General features: G+C 40.1%; 1 protein-coding gene across 2 annotated transcripts in view; it reads right to left on the bottom strand.

Annotated features, from left to right (window-relative positions):
- PTH2R (parathyroid hormone 2 receptor) overlaps positions 1-13,078 on the bottom strand; it is a 90,463-nt gene that overhangs the window by 8,955 nt on the left and 68,430 nt on the right. The window contains exon 10 of one of the 2 annotated variants that reach the window (XM_055397813.2): positions 278-372. The exons of the other annotated variant lie outside the window; for it this stretch is intronic. Within the exon in view, the coding sequence (XP_055253788.2) occupies positions 278-372 (95 nt within the window). The remainder of the gene's footprint in view (positions 1-277; positions 373-13,078) is intronic. 2 annotated transcript variants of the gene reach the window in all.

Genomic DNA, 13,078 nt, shown 5'->3' on the forward strand with positions numbered 1-13,078 from the left:
CAGGTAAGCCCTGGTTACAAAGTTTATTGTAAAATCCCAATTGCTAAGAACATATTTTTAAAAATATACTTAGAATTTAAGCATATGGGAAGGTTTGTTGTTATTTATATCTTCCTAAAATATATATACTTTTCTGATAAATAGCACAATTAAACCAAACAAAAATACATGTTCTCAATTTAGTCTCTTAGAGACATTTCAGATCAATTGATACCTGTCCTTTAGTCTAAATAGTAACCAAAATATTTTCTCTTATGGATGTCTGTCCTGAAATTACCTGTATTGTTTTCTTGTGTCATGCCCAACAACGTTGGTCTCCCAGATTTTAGTAGCCAGAACTCTAACAGTATTCAGAAACAGGATAAAATTCAGCTGAAAAAGAAGATAATATTACAAAGAATTATAACTTAGTCTTCAAGTTGTTTGCAAAAATTTACATAAATTGAACTTCTTGGTATTCAAAGGCTGAAAATTACTGATTCTGTAAATGTGAATGAGGAAACCTCAGATAAGATATTAGAAAAATAGTGATTCTTGATCTGCCCTTATGATAACACAGAGAAAATTTCAACAACACTAGAAATCAGAAATACCAGAGGATAATCTGCCAGAGTCCATGGGGGATTTCCAGGCCAAAGTTCAGATGAAGTTCTGTGGCAGACTGGTTAAAGGATAATAGTTACTATATAAATATAACTGACTGACTTTTCGAAATGAATTATCCATTTCTGTATCTATTTTAGGGAGAATAATCGGGTTGTTTTGGGGATGCTGTCTCTTTTATGATGTATGAAAAGTACTGGGTGAAGTATATATAAGGTTAAGGGGAAAAAAAAAAAAGCCAGGGAAGGCCACCTCATGCGACGAGTTGACTCACTGGAAAAGAGTCTGATGCTAGGAGGGATTGGGGGTAGGAGGAGACGGGGACGACAGAGAATGAGATGGCTTGATGGCATCACCGACTCAATGGACATGAGTTTGAGTGAACTCCGGGAGTTGGTGATGGACAGGGAGGCCTGGTGTGCTGTGGTTCGTGGGGTCGCAGAGAGTCGGACAAAACTGAGCAACTGAACTGAACTGAAGATGCTGTATAAGATAAGAAAAGGTTCTAGTGTGGGCAGTTAAATTGAGATATGAGCACCCCAGAGACAATCAAGTTCTGGCTTTAAAAAGGAGGGAGTGAGGAAAAGATACTGGACATTTTATGACCAAGGGCCTCAAGGATTAGTGAAGAGGTCCAAAATGAAGAAGAAGAAAAGATTTCCAGGTCAGGGTTCATAAAGAGGTGGAAGCCCAAACCCCTTTGGTCCCTTCATTCAAGGAGATGTCTATAGACCAGAAAGTGCCAGTACTTAGGAATAATGGAAATGTGGGTTACCAAGAGTGGGTTTGTGTTAATGCCAGAGTAACAGCTCAAAGGGAGGACCTGTCAACTCTGCATCCTGGGATAACTTATCCTGCAGAGTCTTCAGTCCTTTCTGGAATTTGGAGAATTTTGGTTATTGGGTGATTCATGTGCCCCATTGCCCAGTCAAGTTTATCATCTGCATAAGCCCTTAATCCCCACCACCATTTTTGCCATCCTACCACTGACTACTCCATAGGCAATTCTCACCAATTTCACAGCTTCCCACAAGAATTGGGGGTCTTGAGCCCCATATCCTAGAGAAAGGACAGAGCTGTGCTGTGAACTTGTGGAGTAAGGATGTCTTCAGGTTAGTAAGAGCCACTAAGTATTGAACACTCTCTTTAGTTTAAATGTTGACATAAATATGAGACAGGCATATTTATTATGTATAAAGAAACTCTGGCTCAAGGAGGTTAGCTGATTTAACCTAGACTACCCAGCTACCAGCTGGAATTTGAACTAGGTCTATATGAGTCTGTAATGTGGAATTTTTAACCATTATCTTTATTTTTTAATTAAATTGAATTTTTTGATTTATTGAGGTAACGTTAGTTTATAACAATACGTAAGTTTCATGTATACAACGTTATATTTCAGTTTCGGTATATACTACAGCATGTTTAACACCAAAAGTCGGTTTCTATCCTTCGCCTTTACCCATTTCGTCCTCCTCACCCCCTTCCTCTCTGGTAAACTCTGTATCTGAGTGTTTGTTTTTATTTAGTTTGGTTTGCTCATTTACTTTGTTTGACAGGGTGTATTTTCTATTTTTCTATATCCCACATATAAGTGAGATCATACAATATTTGTCTTTCTCTGACTTATTTTAGTTGGTATAATAGCCTCAAGGTCATCTGTGTCACAAATGACAAGATTTCACCTTTTATAGCTAAATCATATTCCACTGTTTGCTTGAGTGTGTGTGTAGATAAATATAGATATATAGGTATCACGTCTTCTATGTCTATTCATCTATCAGTGGGCACTTGGGTTGTTTCCATATCTTGACTATTGTAAAAAAACTGATGCTAGGACTATAGCAGTGCATATATCTTTTTGAATTAATGTCTTTGCATTATTTGAGTAAACAGCCAGAAGTGGAAAAACTGGATTGTATATGATAGTGCTATTCTTAATTTTCTAAGGAATCTCAATACTGTTTCCATAATAGCTACACCAATTCACATTCTCTACATTCTCTCCAACATTTCTTATTTCTCATTTTTTGATAATAGCCATTCTAATGGACATGGAATGATACCTCATTGTGGTTTTGATTTGCATTTCCCTAATAATTAGTGATATCAAACATCTTTTGGGTGCTTGTTGGTCATCTGCATATGTATTCAGTTCCTCTACCCATTTGTTTTTTTGTTGTTGTTTAGTTGTGTGAGTTCTTTATATGTGTTGAATATTAGTCCCATTATTAGAATAATGATATATGATTTGTAAATATTTCCCCCATTTGGTAGGCTGTTCTTTTTGCTACTGATAACTTTCTTTGCTATACAGCGGCTTTCTAATTTGATATAGTCCCATTTGTTTATTTCTGCTTTTGTTTCTCTTGCCTGAGGAGACATACCCAGAAAGAAATTGCTAAGATCCATGCCAAAGAGCATACTGCTTATGTTTACTCTTAGGAGTTTACAGTTTCAGGTCTTACATCAAGTTTATTTGAGTTGATTTTGGGGTACTGTTTGAGATAGTGGTCCATTTTCGTTCTTTTGCAAATGGCAATCCAGTTTTCTCAACACCGTGTTTGAAAAGACTATACTTTTTCTCCATTGCATGTTCTTTGTTCCTTTGCTGTAAACTGATTGTCAACATATGTGTAGGTTTATTGCTGGTCTCTCAATCCTGTTTCACTTCACTGTGTCTGATTTTCAGCCAAAACTATTCTGTTTTGACTACTATAGCCATGTAATAATTTTGAAATCAGGGAGAGTGATATTGCCAGCTTTATTCTTTTCTCTCAGGATGTCTTTGGCTATTCAGGAAACTTTTGTGGCTCTATATAATATTTTTTTAATTTTTATATTCTAGTTTTGTGTATAATGTCCTTGGGATTTTGATAGGGATTGCATTGAATATATAGATTTCTTTGGGTAATGTAGACATTTTCACAATATTATTTCTTCCAATCCATCAGCACAGACTGTTTTTTCCATTTCTTTGTGTAGTCTTCAATTTCTTTCACCCTGTCTTATAGTTTTCAGTGTAGATATTATTCACCTCCTTGGTTAAATTTGTTCCTAGGTATTTTATTCTTTTTGCTATAATTGTAAATGGGATTGCTTTCTTAGTTTTTCTTCTTACTAGCTCATTGTTAGTATATAGAAATGCAACAGATTTAGTATATTGATTTTGCACCCTGAAACTGTACTGAACTTACTAGTTCTAACAGTTCTTTTATGGAGTCATCAGGGGTTTTCATGTATAAAATCATGTCATCCGCAAATAGCATTAGTTAGACTTCTTCCTTTTTAATTTAGATGCTTTTTATTTCCATTTCTGGCCTAACTGCTCTAGCTAGGGCTTCCAATACTATGCTGAATAACAATGGTAAGCGTGGGCATCCTTGTCTTGCTCCTGATCTTAGAGGGATATGTTTCAGTTTTTCATTGTTGAGTATGATGTTAGCTGTGATTATCATGTATAGTCTTTATTATGTTGAAGTACATTCCTTTGATATCCATTTTATTGAGTTTTTTTCATCAGTGGATATTGAATCTTATTCTTTGGCATTGCTCTTCTTTGGGATTGGAAAGAAAACTGACCTTTTTCAGTACTGTGTCCACTGCTGAGTTTTCCAAATTTGCTGGCATATTGAGTTCAACACAGCATCTTTTTTAGGATTTGAAATCACTCAGCTGGAATTCCATCACTTCCACTAGTTTTGTTCGTAGATATGCCTCCTAAGGCCTTACTTGACTTCATACTCCACGATGTCTAGCTCTATATGAGTGATCACACCGTCGTGGTTATCTGCATCATTAAGATCTTTTTTGTAGAGATCTTCTTTGTATTCTTGCCACCTCTTATTAATATCTTCTTCTTTGACCCAACAGTTATTCAGTAGCATGTTTTTTAATCTCAAAATGTTTATTATTTTTTTCAGATTTCTTCTTGTAGTTGATCTCGAGTTTCCCTTGTGGCTCAAGAGGATAAAGAATCTGCCTGCAGTTCAGAAGACCTGGGTTCAATCCCTGGATAGGGAAGAGCCGCTGGAGAAAAGAATGGCAACCCACTCCATTATTCCTGCTTGGAAAATCCCATGAGCAGAGGAACCTGGTTGGCTATAGTCCATGGGGTCACAAAAAGTTGGCACAACTGAGCAACTAACACTTTCATTTTTCATGCCAGAGAGATAGGTAAACTGTTTATGTTTCGTGTCTGTGCTCTAGATTTATGTTTTCTGGTCACCACAAGTGTTCTATTAGCTTCATTGACTAATATACCCCATTCCTTCCTCAGATTTGGGAAATTCTCAGCTATTTTTTTAAATATAAACTTTCTTCTCCCTTCTTCCATTCTTCTCCTGCTGGGATACCAGTAACATAATTCTTTCCTTCCTAACAGAGTCACGTAGTTCTTATAGAATGTCTTCTTTTTTTAATTTTTTTATAATATAAATGTATTTATTTTAATTAGAGGCTAATTACTTTACAATGTTGTATTGGTTTTGCATACATCGACATGAATCCATCACGGGTGTACACGTGTTCTCCATCCTGAAACCCTCTCCCACCTCCTTCCCCATACCATCCCTCTGGGTCATTAATCCTCTTTTCCCTTCTGTCTTTATCATTTCTAGATTTTTAGCTTCAGACTCACTAGTTCTCTCTTCCATATCGGCTGCTGTATTTCCAGTACCTTCTTCATCTCATTTATTGAGTTCTTCAGGTCCAGAATTTCTCTTTGGTTCTTTTTTAGAGGTCCATTCTCCTTGGTAAAATATTCCTTCTGTTCATCAATTTTATTTCTGAGCTTATTTAACTATTTTTCTGTATTTTCTTATAGCTTGTTGAGTTTCTTCATGACAACTTTTTTGAATTTTCTATCAATAAAAATATTCTGTGACTTTAAGTTTAGTTTTTGGGGATCTGTCATTTGTTTTTTGTGATACATTGTTACCATGGTTCTTCATGGCTCTTGAAGAGTTGTTTTTCTGTCAGCACATTTGAAGTAGTGAACACTCTTCTTTAGGTAGTTTTTTGTTGTTGTTGTTTTTAACTTGATTCTAAGGATTCAATGGATTAGTAATTAGTAGAGGCCTCACAAGTTTCTAGTCTCTTACTTGAGCTGCTTCTGGTTATATTTGAGAATCAGCCTTTTCTACTTTCCATCAGCTCTGTCAGAGGTGTCATGCATGTCACTGCTTGTGCCTTTGGGGTTATTAGTGCCTTGTGCTGCTGGCATTCTTACCTAGGACATTAGGGTGGTGGTCACTTCTGCTAGGCCCAGGGTCTCAGTCTCTATTATCCCTGGGGACAGGGGGGAAAGGGAGCCAGGGTCACAGCCCCTTTGCCATGGCCAGGGTTGTCAGGTTCACAGGCACTACCACTGTGGGTAGGGGCAGATGGAGAAGCCAGAGTAATCAGTATCTCCATAACTGGAGGGACAGGGTCACAGGCCCACTGCCACTACTGCCTGGATCCCTGTACCACTTTGACAGGGAGGCTGGAGTCATATGTTCTGCTTCCCCTGATGCTACCAGGTTCTCTGGGGCTGCAGGCTCAGTTACCATGGCTGGGGTTCCAGGATCACAGGCACCACCTCTGCTGTTCCCATGGTTTTGCCTCCTCCATGTGTTCCAGTCCACCTACCTTTGCAAAAGTGCTAAATCACTTCAGTCATGTCCAACTCTTTGTGACCCCATGGACAATAGCCCACCAGGCTCCTCTGCCCATGGGATTTCCCAGCGAAGAATACTGGAGTAGGTTGCCTTGCCCTCCTCCAGGGGACCTTCCCAACCCAGTGATCAAACCCACGTCTCTTACATCTCCTGCATTAGCAGGTGGGTTCATTTACCACCAGTGCCACCTAGGAACTCTGGTGTCCTGCTGTGTTGAGCAGAGGCACCATTGTTGAGTTATGGATGTTTTTACTGGTTGTAGATTGAAGAGAAAAGGCAAAAAGAGTGCCACACACCACAATGATGCTGATGTCATGCTTAATCACAATCTTATCCCTTCTTTTCAGGAGGATAAAAATATGCAAAACATAAGAGCTGAGGATTTTCATTTATCCTCTCCCACTACAATAGTTGGTTCACATCTATAGAGACGTTTTCAGTAAGAAGGTGAGAAGGTACTGCATGTGTATCATATTAGTGCTACTTTCTGAATGGCTAAACTTACTTCATGCTTCATTGATTCCTCTTTCCCTAAGACTATACTCCCTAGTAATACAATGCAGGTGGAAGTGATACTGTGTAGGTGTGAAGGTCCAAGTGCTAGGAGCTGAAGCTGGCAGAGCCATGGGAACAATACTAGCTGGGTACTGTCATTTGCCATTCCCTATTTCTAGAAAATAAATAATTACAAATGACTACAGATGAGCCAGTCTTTAGCTCCATCTATATTAAGATGCCCATGACCAGGGACGCTGTACTCAAGTCAGTAGACCATACTAAGTAAATGCAGCAAACTTAGGGGCAGTCCCAAGATGGTGGAGGAATAGGATGGGGAGACCATTTTCTCCCCCACAAATTCATCAAAAGATCATTTGAATGCTGAGCAACTTCCACAAAACAACTTCTGAATGCTGGCAGAGGACACCAGGCACTAGAAAGGCAGGTTGTTCTCTTTGAAAGTAGGTAGGACAAAATATAAAAAAAGACAAAAAGAGAGACAAAAGAGTTAGGGACAGAGACCTGTCCTGGGGAGGGAGTCATAAAGGAGAAGTTTCCAAACAGCAGGAAGCCCTCTCACAGGTGGGACTGTGGCGAGTTTTGGAATCTCAGAGGGCAACATAACTGGGAGGAAAAAAAAAAAAACACAGAGAATAGGCGCCTAACTGCAACTGCCAGCAGAGAAGTAGCCCAGATGCTCAGCTGGACAGGGAGGTGCAGGCTCATCATCGGTCCTTGGGGTAAGGACCAGCCCTGAATGCCCTGAGGACAATCTGTGGGAGCTAACGTGAGATAGCAACCCAAACTGTGGGATTGCCAGAGAGGGAAAAAAGAGAACTTTCCCTCAAAAGGTTCTAACCTAATGCGCAGCCTGGCCCACTCACAGAACAAATGATTGAACAAATACCAAAGGAGAGCTAGCCAGCTGTGTACAGGTCCCTCCCCACCCCTGGAGGCAGAAAAGTAGCCATGCAACAGCCAGAGCTGGAAAGCAAGGGGCTACTCCAATCTTGGCCCCACAGACTGGCATCCACCACCAAACTCTGAGCGGACTCCCAGTTGCTAGCTACATCTTCCTGGGATTCTGGATGGTTGACACCTGCCAGGAGGGTTGCACCCTGAGATCAGCTCCCCAGAGGATTCACACGGCACACCTGAGATGGTGCTCTTGTGGTGCACTGGGAAACTGAGTGTCCGGGATGGGGGAGGTGATTAAGACACACAGCCCACCTGGGACAGTGCACTCACCAAGCACCTGGTCATCTGAGCTGCTCAAACCTTGGAAGGGTACAAAATGCATGCCCAACTGGGTCTGTGCCCTTGCAGAGTACCCGAGAACCTGAACCTGAACAGTGCATGAAATGCAGGGCCTGCTTTGGACAGTACCCCTGCAGAGCACCCTGGAGCCTGAGCAGTGTAGACCCAGAAAGCACACACACTGTGAGCTGGGGCAAACCCAGTGTGGTCCATACACTGCAAGCACTCCCCATACATGCCCGCAATATTTGTTTGTAGTGTTTCTCCCTCCCCACAACACAAGTGAACAAGTGAACCTAAATAAGTGACCACCTTCACCCCCTTGTGTCAGGGCAGAAATTAGACACCAAAGAGACCTGCAAACAGAGGAAGCCAAAATAAAGAAAAGGGAACCACTCTGGAAGTGACAGGTGCAATAGATTAAAACCCTGTAGTTAACATTGACTAAGCATTGGAAGGGGCCTATAGACCTTGAGAACAAGTACAAGCTGGAACAAGGAACTATCTGAAACTGAACTGACTCCACACTGCCCACAACAGCCCCAGAGAAATTCCTAGACATATTTTTACTACTATTATTTTTAATTGTTTTTATCTTTAAGTTCTTTATTAATCCTTTAATTTTCATTTTTATAACCTACTATTACCTTGGAAAAAAAGACCCTATTTTTAAAGCAAATTTCATAGAGCCAGCTATCTCTCCTTTGGTATTCACTCAATCCTTTGTTTTGTGAGCAGGCCAGACTGTGTGTTATTAGAGCCTTTCGCAGGAAAGTTCTTTTTTTCTCTCTGGTTATCCCACAGTTTGGGTTACTATCTCACATTAGCTCCCTCAGATTTTCCTCAGGTCACTCAGGCCAGGTCCTTACCCTAAGCATGCAGCCTGAGCCTCCCCATCCAGCCCCCACTTGCTGGTGGTGGACACAAGCGTCTGGGCTACGTCTCTGCTGGGAGTCGTGGTTAGGCACATATTCTGTGAGTTTTTTTCCTCCTGGTTATGTTGCCCTTTGAGATTCCAAAACTCCCCACAGACCCACCTGTGAGAAGGCTTCCTGCTGTTTGGGAACTTCTCCTCCTTCACGATTTCCTCCCCAGGATGGGTCTCCATACCTAACTCTTTTGTCTCTCTTTTTGTCTTTTATATTTTGTCCTACCTCCTTTTGAAGAGAACGGCCTGAATTTCTGGGTGCCTGGTGTCCTCTGCCAGCATTCAGAAGTTGTTTTGTCAAAGTTACTCAGCATTCAAATGATCTAACGGTGAATTTGTGGGGGGAGAAATTGGTCTCCCTGTCCTGCTCCTCTGCCATCTCGGGACCACTACACATAGGGAATTGATTACGGGCTAGATTGTTCTCTCCCTTTTTGACTCCCACTCTTCTCCTCCTGGTCACCTCTATCTCTCTCCTCCCTCTTTTCTTCTCCATGTAACTCTGTGAACCTCCTGGGTGTCCCTCACTGTGGAGAATTATTTCACCATTAACCTAGGTGCTTTATCATCTGTGCTGTATGGATGGAGAAGTCTTGAGGCTACTGTAAGAATAAAACTGAAAGCCAGAGGCAGGAAGCTTAACTCCAAAACTTGAGAACATCAGAGAACTCCTGATTCCAGATAACATTAATAGACAAGAGTTTATCCAAAAGCCTCCATACCTACACTGAAACCAAGCTCTACCCAAGAGCCAACAAGTTCCAGAGCAAGACACACCATGCTAATTCTCCAGCAAAGGAGGAACACAACCCTGAGCATTAAAAGACAGGCTGCCCAAAGCCAAGTCAAACCCATAAACACCCTAAAACTCACTACTGGACATTTCATTGCACTTCAGAGAGAAGAGATCCAGCTCCACCCAGCAGAACACAGACGCAAGCTCCCTTAAACAGGAAACCTTGACAAGCCACTAGTCCAACCACACCCACAAGGAACATGCTCCACAATAAAGAAGAACCACAAACTTCCAGCTTACAGTAAAGGCACCCCAAACACAGCAATTTAAACAAATGAAAAGGCAGGGAAATATTCAGCAGGTAAAGGACCATGATAAATGCACACCAAACCAAACCAAAGAGGAGGAGATAGGGAGTCTACCTGGAAAAGAATTCAGAATAATGATAGTAAAGATGATCCAAAATCTTGAAAACAAAATGGAGTGACAGATAAATAGTCTGGAGACAAGGACTGAGAAGATGCAAGAAATGTTTAACAAGGATAGAAGAAGTAAAGACGAGTCAATCAATAGTGAATAATGCAATAACTGAGATCAAAAGCACTCTGGAGAGAACCAACAGTAGAATAACTGAGGCAGAAGATAGGATAAGTGAGGTGGAAGACAGAATGATAGAAATAAATGAAGCAGAGAGGAAAAAAGAAAAAAGAATGAAAAGAAGTGAAGACAACCTCAGAGACTTCTGGGACAATGTTAAACACTCCAACATTCAAATCATAGGAGTCTCAGAAGAAGAAGACAAAAAGAAAGGGCATGAGAAAATACTTGAGGAGATAACAGTTGAAAACTTCCCTAAAATGGGGAAGAAAATAGCCAGCCAAGTCCAAGAAACCCAGAGGGTCCCAAGCAAGATAAACCCAAGGTGAAACACCCCAAGACATATATTAATAAAACTAATGAAGATCAAACACAAAGAGAAATATTAAAAGCAGCAAGGGAAAAGCAACAAATAACACAAAAAGGGATCCCCATAAGGATAACAGCTGATCTTTCAATAGAAACTCTTCAGGCCAGAAGTGAAAGGCAGGACATACTTAAAGTGAAGGAGAAAAACCTATAGCCCAGAATACTATACCCAGCAAGAATCTCATTCAAATATGAAGGAGAAATCAAAAGCTTTACAGATAAGCAAAGCTGAGAGAATTCAGCACCACCAAACCAGCTCTTCAGCAAATACTAAAGGATCTTCTCTATACAAGAAACACAGAAAAGGTTTATAAAGTCTAACCCAAAACAACAAAGTAAATGGCAATGGGATCATTCTTCTCAATAATTACGTTAACTGTGAGTGAAGTGAAGTCACTCAGTCATGTCCGACTCTTTGCGACCCCGTGGACAGGCTCCTCCATCCATGGGATTCTCCAGGCAAGAATACTAGAGTGGGTTGCCATTTACTTCTCCAGGGGAACTTCCCAACCCAGGGATCAAACCCAGGGATCTCCCACATTGCAGGCAGATACTTAAACCTCTGAGCCATAGGAAATCCCGTTAACTGTAAATGGGTTGAATGCCCCAACCAAAAGACAAAGACTGACTGAATGGATTAAAAAACAAGACCCCTATATATGCTGTCTATAAGAGACCCACCTCAAACCAAGGGACACATGCAGACTGAAAGTGAAGGTCTGGAAAAAGATATTTCATGCAAATGGAGACCAAAAGAAAGCAGGAGTAGCAATACTCATATCAGATAAAATAGACTTTGAAATAAAGGCCATGAAAAGAGACAAAGAAGGACACTACATAATGATCAAAGGATCAATCCAAGAAAAAGATATAACAATTATAAATATATATGCACCCAACATAAGAGAACCACAATACGTAAGGCAAATGGTTCAGTTCAGTTCAGTTGCTCAGTCATGTCTGACTCTTTGCGACCCATGAATCACAGCATGCCAGGCCTCCCTGTCCATCACCAACTCCTGGAGTTCACTCAGACTCATGTCCATCGAGTCAGTGATGCCATGCAGCCATCTCATTCTCTGTCGTCCCCTTCTCCTCCCACCCCAAATCCTTCCCAGCATCAGAGTCTTTTCTAGTGAGTCAACCCGTCGCATGAGGTGGCCAAAGTATTGGAGTTTCAGCTTTAGCATCAGTCCTTCCAATGAACACCCAGGATTGATCTCCTCTAGGCAAATGGTAACAAGTATAAAAGGGGAAATTAATAATAACACAATAGTATTGGGAGACTTTAATACCCCACACTCACACCTATGGATAGATCAACCAAATAGGAAATTAACAAGGAAACACAAACTTTAAATGATACAATGGACCAGTTAAACCTAATTGATATCTGTAGGACATTTCACCCCAAAACAATGAATTTCACCTTTTTCTCAAGTGCACACAGAACATTCTCCAGGATAGATCACATCCTGGGCCATATATCTAGCCTTGGTAAATTCAAAAAAACTGAAATCATTCCAAGCATCTTTTCTGATCACAAAGCAGTAAGATTAGATGTCAACTAAAGGGAAAAAAAAAACTATTAAAAATACAAACATATGGATGCTAAACAACACACTTCTGAATAACAAACAAATCATGGAAGAAATAAAAAAGGAAATCAAAATATGCATAGAAAGAAATGAAAATGAAAAAACGACAACCCAAAATCTATGGGATTCAGTAAAAGAAGTGCTAAGGGGAAGGTTCATAGCAATACAAGCTTACCCCAAGAAACAAGAGAAAAATCAAATAAATAACCTAACTTTACACCTAAAGAAACTAGAAAAAGAATAAATGAAGAACCCCAGGGTTAGTAGAAGGAAAGAAATCATAAAAATTAGGGCAGAAATAAATTAAAAAGAAACAAAGGAGACTGTAGCAAAAATCAACAAAACTAAAAGCTGTTTCTTTGAGAAGATAAATAAAATAGACAAACCATTAGCCAGACTCATAAAAAACAAAAAAGGTGAGGGGGGAGAAGAATCAAATCAACAAAATTAGAAATGAAAATGGAGAAATCACAACAGACAACACAGAAGTACAAAGGGTCATAAGAGACTACTATCAGCAACTATATGCCAATAAAATGGACAACTTGGAAGAAATGGACAAATTATTAGAAAAGTATAACCTTCCAAAACTGAACCAGGAAAAACCAGAAAACCTTAACAGCCCCATTACAAACACGGAAATAGAAACTATAATCAAAAATCTTCCAACAAACAAAAGCCCAGGACCAGATGGCTTCACAGCTGAATTCTACCAAAAATTTTAAAAAGAGCTAACACCTATCATACTCAAACTTTTCCAGAAAATTGCAGAGGAAGGTAAACTCCCAAACTCATTTCTAAGGCTATCATCACATTAATATCAAAACCAAAG

This window comes from Moschus berezovskii, chromosome 2 (assembly GCF_049115385.1).
Source record: "Moschus berezovskii isolate FMDL1 chromosome 2, NW_MosBer_1.0, whole genome shotgun sequence".
NCBI lineage: Eukaryota > Metazoa > Chordata > Mammalia > Artiodactyla > Moschidae > Moschus > Moschus berezovskii.